Source organism: Tachysurus vachellii, chromosome 20 (assembly GCF_030014155.1).
Source record: "Tachysurus vachellii isolate PV-2020 chromosome 20, HZAU_Pvac_v1, whole genome shotgun sequence".
Lineage (NCBI taxonomy): Eukaryota > Metazoa > Chordata > Actinopteri > Siluriformes > Bagridae > Tachysurus > Tachysurus vachellii.
This window is the reverse complement of record NC_083479.1, coordinates 11,818,572-11,831,137: the sequence shown is the minus strand read 5'-3', so window position 1 is coordinate 11,831,137 and position 12,566 is coordinate 11,818,572. Positions and strand designations below refer to the sequence as shown.

The window sequence follows — 12,566 nt, the reverse complement described above, 5'->3', positions numbered from 1 at the left end:
TAAAAATACTGCAAAACATCACCCAAAGATCTTGCCAAGTTATGTGAAACAAAAAAGAAACCACAAATGAATAAATTATTGCACTATAGGGCTACCTTTATGCCAAACAGACTTATTGCTCTTGCCAGAGTAGTGAGCAGGAACACTACCTACTAGCCAAATGTCATGTCTCTAGGACACAAAAGGTTTCCAAGCAATTTGTGCTTAAATAAATCCATTTCATTACACTCAGATAAGCCTACAAGTACTTTAAACTTAAGCTAGTTACATAATTTAACAAAAATATTTTTTTTAAATATAGATTAAATGAAGAACAGATATGAACTTGAGCCTCTAAAGCTGAATCAAAAAATTCCCTTCTCAGTTCCTTTCTCTTCACTTCTTTACAGTGTGGGGAATTCAGGCTAGAGTTGAGTAGTTCATCTTTACAGGTTTTCCTAATTGCTTTCCTGCTTTGCCAACAGGTTGTGAACGAATTCCAGGCAAACACATAAGCAACTATTTAAATGCATCATACAGCCTTTAATAGCTTCTATTTGTGAACTTGAATGTCCGAGTTAAAAATCAGCCACAAAATTCCAATTCTCAAGAAATAAGTAAATAAGAGAGAAAAAAAACCATATACATCTAAACAATTTCCTTTATTTTGTTAAATATATCAGTGCAATTAATAGAAAAATGTAATAGCTATACATGGTTAAATTAAGAGCAAGGGAATTGTGCGTTTTGCCGTACAATGGGGTTTGCCTCATAAGTGGATTACTTTGAGTAAAAGGATGGGACTGAACAAAGTTGCATGGTTTTGAAAGTTTTGAAGTGAAAAAGTGCAACTTGATAATACTCTGCAGTTGGTGGAGAATGAGTAGTATGCTATGTATCAGAACACCACTTGTGAGTTTAATTCTCCACCCTCCCTCTCATGCAGATGCCAGCCTAGCCCAGTGCACTCAGCCAGGGGTCAGTGTAACAGTCAGCCTTATCACTTGAGTGACACTGCCAGCTGTGTCGACATTAGTCATCGTCTCTACAGAGCACAGTCCGTCTGCCAGACTTTGTTCAGAAGCTTTACAACCTCCTCGTACAGGACAAAGACGATGGCGACATCAAGACAAACCCTGCCCAGCCGAGGAACTGTGCCTTTGTAGAACCTGCGGCAGAGAGAAAACTGCGTTACGAAGCAGGAATTGTGAATTAGGAGATGTTGAGAATATGCTGCAAGACCATTATACCATGGGTTCACAACCCTAACTCCACTGCAGTCTTTAAAGTTCAGTACAAGGTCTGAGCTAATCACCAAATATAACATGTACTGCATCAGGGATGTGGACAAGAATTACTTAAATTTGCCTCCAGTATAAAAAAAAAAAACAATTCACCATAATATTTAACCTGTGATATGTAGAACATGTTAAAACACTAAGCCTTTCACTAAAATCACTACATCTTGTATCCAGTTTAGGATCCAGGCACACTGGCTTTTGCTAAAAAAAAAAAAATAATTGGTTGTTTAAAAACATTGTGTTTGTCAATTATTGAAAGCTAGCAAGCAATTTTGAGAAAACAGACATGACAAGAACAATGTCTGATGACGCTGAAGGGAATCTCAATCCCAAGTAAAATGATGCTAAAATCCCTTCCATAAATGTTAAACTTCCACTTACAGTTAAGTCTCACGTGTGTGTTATATAGAAATGATAATTAGAAAGTGTGCATTAATATAAACATGTGATTTGAATCACAGCTTGTACTGAGATCAGAGTTGCTCTAAAGACTATTCATCAGTTTCTTCCTTCTGATCAATCAGATTTGAAAATTCAACAGGGCTGCAGTATACAGTAAAAGATGTTATTTATGAGACTCGATATGAGCACATGTGTAGCTGAGAAGGGAAGTGTGCTTAAAAAATGTAAAATTATGCATACGCTTGTGGGCCTTCATTCTTTAGTATCTGGAAAGCACAATCTAGCGTGTTCTTATAACGGTGGGCTTCCAAACCCTACAAAAAAAAAGGTTACAGGATTTTAATTGACAGTTTCAATTATACTGTATATTATAGATTCATGGTCATAAAAACAATGATTGTAGAGGATTGTACCTGCATCCTGGTCTTCACCACATCCAAAGGCGTGTTTCCAAAAACACTTGCTGCGCCTGCAGTCGCCCCAAATATAGCAGTGACCAGCGGATGCATCTCACGTGTAGGGTCATCACCTGGAGATGACAGCAAAAGCCTCATCCGAGTAAGTCTACAATCTGATCCTCACAATCCTTTGAAATCCCTTGAACATTTTAAGACTGCAGTTGTGCTCGATTTCTTACCTTTATACCAATTGCGTAGAAGGTTCATGACATAAAACCGTATAGCTTGATTGCTCCCCTGTTTCAGTACCGTAGCAGTCAGCCCTTGGTATGTACCACGAACCCCTGCCAGTAAAGCAGATTAGTCTGTTATATGTTTTAAATACCATAGCAATTATTGAACATATACTCTGGAACAATTTATATGGCTAAAGTGCAACATTCTTTCCAAAATATGTGAGTATTGTGAAAACACGTACATCAAATTCAGTATTTTCACAACCTCTGTTATGGTGACAGATTGGATACTTATAAAAGGTCAACAGACAGATTGGAATATTTTGACCTGGCTGTGCATTTGTATGTAGCAGTTAAATTCAAGAAAGAAAAAAAAACTTAAACACTGTGGCAAGACATTACAGTCAGATTAGTCAGATATTTGGAGAATTTTTCATTCATAGTTTTTTTTTTAAATTGCAGATATGACCTTTAAATGTTTATGCTACATATAGACCTTCATGTTAAGAGATCTGTTCACACTAGTGATGTATGCACCAAAAACAAATGTGAACAATTACAAATAGAATTAGACCTTTTCCAACATTTACCCTGATCACGAATTATTTCCCGCACGCCATGGAAGAAGCCTCTGTACCGTGGACGAAGAGAGCACTGGTCATGGATTAACTTCACCTGGGACAGTACCAAATCCCTTGAATTAGGGTAAGTTCTTCCTTCATTTTAATTGAGTTTAATCTCTTGTTCATTTCCCCACAAATGTTTGCCATAATGCATTCCACTATGCAATTCTATAAGGAGCATTGATTCATTTATAACTAGTTGCTATATGAAATTATATATACATATATAAAACAGTGTTGGTGTAGAGTATTTGGGGGGAAAAAAAGAAGATATTACTTGTGTACAGATTTATTAGGCAATGTGTTCATTACTCCAACCTTCAGTGTTTCCATTGGACAGACTACTAACACTGCTTCAGCGATGCCTGCCCCCAGGCCACACAGCAAGCTGCGAGTGTTATCAAGGCGACCAGTTTCATCTCTCATTGGATTGCTCAGGACCTCGAATGTGCCAAACCTGTCATCAAAATAAGAAGATGGAAACATTAAAAAAAAACAAAAACAAACAAAAAAAAAAAAAAAAAAAAACATACAAGTGGATTTAGGAGGCATTTCAGATCACTTGTCTTACCGTATCGCAGACTTGGGGATGGAGCCATACAGTAGTGAGCTCAGGCCTCTGTACAGTCCTCTCAAACCATGATCCTGAACAGTCAGCTTCACACAATCCCCTAAGAACATGCATACATTTTATAATCCTCAATTTCAGAATTTAAATCACTGAATTAATACAGGCATCAATACCCCAGGCAATTATTGGACTGCTGAGTTTAGTTACAAAATGCTCAATTTAAATTTGGTTCAGTTTATTCCTAACCAAGGTTTTGCCAAGGCACAATAAAGAGAGACAGTTTTCCCCTATACCTATCCCTCGATACCGAGGTGGATTTGCACGCTCATCCAGCTGTAGCTGAGTCTTAACATACTCTGTCGGGAAGGTGATGCAGATCTCAATACCTCCAGCAATGCCACCTATGCACATAAAAAAAAAACAACAACATTAAAACAATTATCTAAGATAATCTCTGTAGAATATGGAAAACTATCAAACAATAAATTGAAAATTTTATTCACTCATCATTTCTAATGGAATTGTAGTGGAAGTTTTTAGGCAACTTTCCATTCTTTTCTCTGTACAAGGGAAGGTAACATTTGTCTTTTTAATCCCAGTATGATGTGGAAGATAGAGGATGAAAAACATTTTGACAGAAATACTAGAGTAATGTTTAACATGGCTTATACATCATCTTATTTAAATATCTGGCTTCTGGTGGATGGATTTCTCTAGGCAGTGACGCAGTTGTGCCATATTCTTTCTTTTTTAATAAAAAAAAAAAAAAGTGCATTTTTAATCCAAATCTCGTTGACTTCATGATGCTGTATGTTCAACCTTTAACTAGCAGTATTATTAAAAGTGTATTAAAACTGAGGTCACGTGACACAAATAACACACAAGTCACACCATTCATTTCTAAGGGCAACTGTTTACACTGGCACTAAATTAAGGGGGCGCATACAATGAGAATTCTTACAGATTTCTATTTGTTAATTATTTATCAAGCTTTTTTTTTAATCCCCTATTAAACATTGGGGTTATTCTATCAATCAATCTAGATGTATCCTATCCTAATAATCCTAATTCCATATACATGTTTAATACTACAAAATGTTTTAAAGTTCATGTTTATTTCTAGAAAATTTCTTAACCACGCTATAATTTTTTTAACTCCAAGAAGACATTTTTATTGTAGTTGTTTTCCCTCTGTAGGTCATATAAACAGAGATATCCGCCATGCTAACACTACACATGTTGACATAAAGATGAAGATGACAACAGAGAGCTAATATTAGCAGGCTGGCTAGCTGAAGAAGTACATGGCAGGTCATATATAGCACACTAGCTGTGTCAACTCTTTAGCCAGTCACAATATCATACAATTAAAGTATAACATTACGAGGCGTTTGAAGGGTTTACACTAGAGCACTATACTGTTTTGTGAATGTAAACAAGGACATTTGACCCAGTTCTGCGCCCTGGGTGTTGTTTTGTTGTTTTATATATATATACACATAAAACACAACAGCTGCACCTTGGATAGAGACCAAGACAACAGAGTGTCTAATACACACTCAAGCGTTTACCTGCAAGAATTGCCTTCCCTGGGTGAGTGATTTTCCTCCCGCCCGTTGCAGCGGCAGCAAAACGCCGTTTTCCTTCACACATGTTGTGAATTGGGGTGAAACCGTTCGCTTCGACACCATGACACGCGGGATGCTGCAGAGATCCACGTCTCCATATCGCATCTTTACACGGACCATCAGAAACACAAAACGGCTTGTATAGAGACGACATCTTCCTGACCTTAAATGTAAATAATGAACTGCGCTTTTACGGAATATGACACCCAACAATGTGCGCCGTGTCCAATCAGACAAAGCCAACACAATCATTCGCGCACCACTCTGTGGCCTGGCGGTGGGATGATCATGAATATTCAAATTAGTGTTATACGACCCTGCACTCTTATTGGTCTATACGTGTCGTTTTATTAATTTATACAAATATTCTTTCTACTCTATTATCCAATAGTGTTAGCTGTGTATCTACAGATTGATGGCATGACGTGAAAAAAAATATTATTGGTCAGCATCAGGAAAATTAGATGAGCTGTTGCTAGTGTTTATTCGTTCATAAAAAGCCAACTAAAGTCATCGATTAATCAATTACTGTTTTTTTTTTCGGTTTTGAAAGCTACTCACCAATAAACATTCCTACATAAAGGTTTTCACTCTTTCAAATGTCTCGTATCCACTGTTCATGTGGACGTTTTAAAGAAGACTGCAGATCACTATGACTGAAAACAGATGTAAAGGATTAAACATTAGAGAACAGCACACCTCGTAAATGGTTATGAAAATGTGAGCTTTCCGCCTTTAAATGTGAGAAACCTGGAGGATAAAGTCTTTATCTGATGAGTCAGACCAAGCTACTGCTCTCAGCAAGCACTGGCTGACTCATGGAGGAACTGAGGTTGACTCCTCACTCCTCACTGATTCTGCTTTAGGCTTCTTTTCTTCTGTTCTCCTGTTGTATATATGAGCTATAGGTTATTTACTGTATATTTATTGTTTATGTATTTCATTTTTAAAATAAGAAAAAAATAGAATGATAGAAAGTGGTACGTGGTAGGTGCATTCGCCTTACACCTTTTGGGGTTGGAGGTTCGGAGATTTCTCCCCGGTTTCCTGCAGGTATCTGGCATCCTTCTGACATCTCTTAATTGTCTGTAGTGTAGTTGCCCTGCAATGGGTTGACACCCCAGGGTATCCCCTGCCGTATGCCCTAAGTTCTAAGGATGGACTGTAGATGTCATGGGATTCTCTTTCATACTATGGTGGTGACTTCTAAACCGGCAAGTCAATTAAAATAACGTGGAGATTTTTGTATAAAAATTGAAACTGGTTATGAGTTCAAATTCCAAAGTTAATCTACAACTTTGATCCCTTAGATCCCTGATTCAGTCCCTTATCCCTCTGACCCTGTGCTCTGACACGCATGTCCTAACAAGCTGGGATGTGTGAAGAAAATGATTCATCCACAGGGGTAAATTGTACTTCTATTTTGTTTTTAGAAAAGAAAGTGATATTTTGCCATCTCTGTATTCAAGACTTCAATGCTTTCTTTTCAGTAGAGTAGCTAACATTCAGAATGACTCATTGTCCTAAATAAACATGTTCAGTTTGAGTAATACAAAGAACTCCAAATCTTTTACATTTTAATCTTGTAAAATCTTGTAAATACTTGGAAAATAGTCATGAATGCAACATTGTTCAAGCTTAAAATGAAATATGTAGCGTCATTGGATTATAACAGATAAATCAGACACAATGAGATCTGTAAATGACCGCTCTAAAGGTTTACATCTGTAGCTGACCGCTTCAAGGACCGCTTCAAAGACTTTTTTTTTTCATTTATATTTAATGCAATCACTGTTAACACTGATAAGAGACAAAAATAAATTGCTTTAAATAATTTTTATGTCAAATAAAACAGGAAGGTAACAGCTTATTGATTGTGGCTGACAGCTAGGCACATTATCTGGGAAAAAGACATCAAGTCGTTCTTAACATCTCTGAATGCTTACTGAATTTGTCAGTTTCAAAAATGTAGAATCTTGTCAGTCTTACATTTATTTAGTAACTCAAACAATGAAACACATAAAGTTTTGTTAACCAGAAGGTAGATATACTGTCTTGAAATCCAACCATTCATTCATATTCTGTAGCTTTTTTATTCTGATTATGATTGTAGAAGATCTGGAGTCAATCCCATGAGCACTGGGTGCATGGCAGGACAATTCACTGAGCGCGAGACGGCAGTCAATCTCAGGCCTCCATTTACACAAATATCCACACACTTCATATGTATTAAAATAATGCAATATATAAGTCAGATAAAGTCTCGAAAATTCCAAAACTTTCTGTGGCAATAATCATGGCTATCAGGGAATTACAGTGATAGCATATAGCTTTTTTATTCAGAAATAAACAAATATAATAAAATAGCATTTAAAATATCATGCATTTCTTATTTTTTAACCTCTATGGTAGAATTGTAGGAAAGTTACTGTTTTAATTGTATTACCATAGAACATAAATACATCTTGAACATAGATAGATAGATAGATAGATAGATAGATAGATAGATAGATAGATAGATAGATAGATAGATAGATAGATAATCAAGACTAGTTACAGTATCATGCTGACAATAAAATAAATAATTTTTTTTAAAAGCAATTTTTTTTTTTGAAAACAAAATAAGCAGTCTACTAGTGAATGCAACGTTCCTATTCAATGTTGCAACGTTTCACTGTGAGATTAAGTTAATTGACATATCTGATAAGCTTATTCTGTTTTTGATCTACTTTATCAAAGCGTATAGCTGACCTTTCTCATTGCTTTGACATTTTATTTCAATTGTCATTTCTGCGGTCTTCAAATAACAGACATTTATCCTGTGAAGAAAAAAAAAGGAGAAATCTCAGCATCTTTATAAAGATTATAACAGTTAAATAAATAAAGCAATATAGTCCTACATGGATTACTATGAGATGAAGTGACTATGAGGTCATGAGGTAAATTGAGTTATATACATATATATGGTTTATTTTAATGGATTATTAGATTTTCAGTGCAGTTTTCCTTCCACCATTCTAACTTATTTTCTTGGACAGTTTGAAAAGTGTCCTTGTGTTTACCGCATGCCAGCGTAGTGTATCAAGAGGAAGTCCCAGATGGCAGTATGGGCAGTTGCTGATAGAGTTTATATCATCCTCATCAGCCTCCCTCTTTATCTCTCTGTGTCCCTCCTTGCCCCATAGGGGAAAAGATGTGGAGCGTGAGGAGTGTGCCACCCCAAAATGAGGCCTGGGGTCTTGCTGATAGCTCAAATGAGCTCCTCCATGGGAAGGCATTAAAGCACTGTTCTCCAAATCCATCTGTAACTGAATATTGAAAAGACAGCACCATCTAGAGGGCATGTGCAGCAGAAAAACACAGGCTCGACAGTCTGTACATCTATCTCAGATACATAATTTACAGCTTACTGAAATGGTTGAAAGAAGAGACGGAAGTCAGGGTAAGAATGTGAAACCCAACCCTGAATGATAGCGACAGAAAAGACAGAAGGACAGATCAGTTTCCTATCTAATGAACTGCACCACAAGAAACAAGCACTGATAAACCAATGTACCTGTGGGGTGTTGAACTCTGCCAGAGAATGAGATTTCATGCAGTACCAGCAGAGCTCCATGCCTGAGTAATGTTAACATAAACATTATTTTGAAAACAGCATTAATCCACATCTTTCTAAAGACTATGTTTTATTTCATTTCAGTTAAATGCATAAGACATAACAAGGCAGCATTGAGACTAAAAGACTAAAGCCTGCTATTGCAAGTAGAACTACCTCTATTAAGAAGAACAATAACATTAATAGAAATGAAAACAACAATAAGAATATTAACAACAACAACAACAACAATAATTATAATAATAAAAAAAACATACTTTCTGTGCCTGTAGGTTGTTTCTTTGGTTCTGATTGTTCTTGAAACTGTTTTCCGGGTGCAGACTTTTCTTGAGACTGCTCCTTAAGTCCTGACTGTACGTGAAACTGTTCTCCAGCTGAATGTTTTTTCTTGGGCATTTCAGAAGATTGTTCCTTGCACATGTTCCTTCATCTGAAGTTCAGCTTCTTTTTAACTGTCACCTTCAATGGAGCTCTGTGAAATAGGCTGAATAGAAAATAAGTGACAGAATAGAAAGATGAGATATAAAATTATAGTCAGTAGAGTGATACAGTATAAGGCACTACTAGTGTAGTCCTGGGATGATCATGCTGTCACACATTTTGCTAGAATTACATTTCATTCAACAAAAAAAAAGCACCTGATTCTGCTCATACTGTTTGGTTGGATTCTATACAAAACGCTTTGGAGAAGACTGAACTGTTTGTCTTTTTCTCGCTGTAATGTTTATGTTGTTTAAAAAAAGATCAAGGCTATACATTAGTCAGTTATTAACATTATAATGCCCAGTTCCTGTTTATCATAAGGTATTCCCCAGAAGTTAATGAATCCAACTGTGAATCATATCTAAAACGACTGCTCTTAACATAAGCCCTGCATGCCCTTACATCTGTCATTAAACATCTGGTCACTCACCTCATGCATACCATCTACCCAGTCACTGAACACTCCTCCTGTTGCAGCACACTGCTGTTTGTTTTTCTCTGTCTTCTTGCTTTCTGTGAAACGGAAACTCTTGACAGTTTAATAATGGATGAGTCCGAATGGCTCACAAGCAGATTTGCTGTAAAGAGCAAGCGAAGGCCATCTTGAGTGTCACAGTGTGACTGACACTGTTACTAAACACAGTATTGTTTAGTAATACTGTTATAAAACACAGCCTTAGTGTACAGGTGTATTTGCTGTCTTTGCACCTATATAATTATCAGAATAAATAATGCATACATTTAGTGATTTGTGAGTATAGAATTCATTTATAGACAGATTTCTCATTAACATTCCTCAGCCTATTCATTATGTGGTATACTACATGCCCTGAAAGCCATATGTAGTCTTTGTTTCTGTCAGTGTACTGTATATGTGTGTGTATTCATTTTTTTCTAGCATGGAAATGGTGCAGTGGAGGCCGAGAGCGAATGTAAGTGCTTATGACTGTGCAGTGAGCTCATTAATGTGGAGGTGGTCCACCACTTTATGCTGCTGTTCGAGGCGCACTTACACAGGGTGAGTCACTCAAAGCTTCACCCCCATTCTCTCTTTTACTGCCTCCCCTTTCTCTCTCACTTCATCAATTTCTCACCCTCTTCACCTTTTCCTCTTCGCTTTTTCAGCCTTGCCTCTGGCACGAACAGCACCCGTTGAAACATAGGATTAAGTGGTAATGCTGTTGCCTCACTGTTTTCTCTATTTATATTTTTTGCAGGTGTTTCTAACAGCGATGATAATGATTTGGCTGTGAAGGCACACAGAGTTTGTGTGTGTGTGTGTGTGTGTGCATGCGTGCGTGCGTGCATGTGTGTGTGTGTGTGTGCATCCTTCACGACACTTTTTACTTCTCCCAATTAGAAATGTGCTTTTAGCAAGCAAATTAATCATATAACAATCTGGGCTTGACACTTACTGCAGCTATGGTTAAATGTTCCATGTCTTAGTATAATTACAGCGTTATTGAAACATGTCTGGCCTCCAGCAGTGTGCTGCCATTCTCTACAAGCTTTAGTCAGTATCTGACACTTGTAAACATAAAACACTGGATATTGCTGCATGTATGTATGCCATGTCTTGAAACAATGACATAAAAAAGTTTGCTATGTTTGCTAGATATCAGATCCTGATGGCACAAACACATTTCGAATGTCAGTATTATTCAGAGCACACAGGATGTCCTGATCTGAATTTGCAAAACAACCTGTTTACCTCTGTAAGACAGCTCCGAGAGCATCATGAAGACAATCTGAGCAGCGGCGGCTCCTGCACAGGCAGGGGAGATGATCATTATACTGCAATTATCATCATGCAGGTTTGGAATATAAAAGAGGATCAAGTGAATAGCAATATGATCTCATGGAGCTCTAAACAAATTGGCTCAATTATTACTAATCAGGGGAATATAGGGAGTGAGCAAGATGTGCTTTAGTCACTGGGAAAGTTTAAGTGGAGAGTGTTTTGGCCATTTTTTGAACCTCTGTCATGCACTGGTTGGTTGGCTCAGAGGAGTGCATCATCAGAGCTGCTTCCAGCACTGTGTATGACTCAGAGTAATTATCCGTCCGTTTTTATATCTGAAGTATCTGTGCCTCTGCCGTCATTGCCATAGACTACATTTCTGAGGGCTTGATTTTGTGCAGGCATACAAGCTGTTGCGTGCGTGTGTGTGTGTGTGTGTGTGTGTGTGTGTGTGTGGTGAACCTGATATGAGTGGATACACTGTTTACATGAAAATCTGTTTGTATGTTATAGTTCATACATGAACAGCATGGCTGTCAGTGTAGTTTTTGAATAGCTATATCACCATTATGGTAATTACACTGTAATAGACTCATTTGTTCCATGGTGCAGTGAAAATGTTAAGTGGATGTGCACAGGGTGGCTATAAGTGCTTATGACACTATGACACCCGTTTACCATGGCTGAAAAAGGACACTCTCTTCTGTTCATTGATCAGTTTCTTCTAAAAAAACCACAGCATGTGGTGAAGTACTTGGTTTCTCAAGCTGATTGACTCAGTGGTTTCATATTCAACCACTCATGGAAACTTGGATTGATAAACAATTTCAAATCTTTAAAACTGGGATTTTAATCAGATCTACTTGAAAATCAGTTTTGAAAGACATATTGGTGTGTTTTTTTGCATTAATTAATGTTTTTTCTTAATTAACACTGACAATCAAATGAAGCTAGTTTTGACCAGTGGTTGGTTGCACAATTCATGAATATTATGCACACTTCATTAGGACAATGGGTGTCCCATTTGCGCAAACTGTTCCTTTAGAGGTCAAAATGATTCTTTTGCGGTAATTCATCTACATTTAATTAGAGAGCAATCGTTGTTACTAAAATGGCTTTCGAGTCTTGCATCCCTGTGAACACATGGTAAATGTTTGTGTGAATTTATGAGTATATGTGTGTTGCCATACACTAATACTTGAGGTCCTACCTTAGGCCAATGGCTATTTTATCTGGCAAGGGTGGGTGCGTATGCAGGTGTTTGTGTCCAGTGGGTATAAATCATAATGCTGGAGGTTCTGCAGTGGTGCATGGCAGTAGATGACTCACCCATCAATCATGTGACTCATTAATCACTGCAGCTCTCTCTCTCGCTCGCTCTCTCTCTCTCACACACACTCTCTCACTCTCTCTCTCTCTCTCTCTCTCTCTCTCTCTCTCTCTCTCTCTCTCTCTCTCTCCCCTCCTCCTTGGTTTCATTGTGTTTCCATAGTTATTCCTGTCACATCAATAGCCTTTTTACATTCCAGTCTCTCTCTCTACTATTGTGAATGACTCTTTCATATATACTCCTTCATGTCTCCTCGTT

At 37.4% G+C, this 12,566-nt stretch overlaps 1 protein-coding gene across 1 annotated transcript; it reads right to left on the bottom strand.

The window, feature by feature from the left end:
- Positions 1–622: 622 nt before the first annotated feature.
- On the bottom strand, positions 623–5,381 carry slc25a1a (solute carrier family 25 member 1a). The gene is made up of 9 exons (XM_060895717.1): positions 5,082–5,381; positions 3,804–3,911; positions 3,511–3,610; positions 3,258–3,396; positions 2,907–2,991; positions 2,320–2,424; positions 2,096–2,211; positions 1,923–1,996; positions 623–1,148 (listed from the first exon to the last, which is right to left on the bottom strand). The coding sequence occupies exons 1-9, from the start codon at positions 5,290–5,292 to the stop codon at positions 1,025–1,027; spliced, it is 1,062 nt and encodes a 353-aa protein (XP_060751700.1). The 5' UTR covers positions 5,293–5,381; the 3' UTR covers positions 623–1,024.
- Between the last annotated feature and the right edge of the window lie 7,185 nt (positions 5,382–12,566).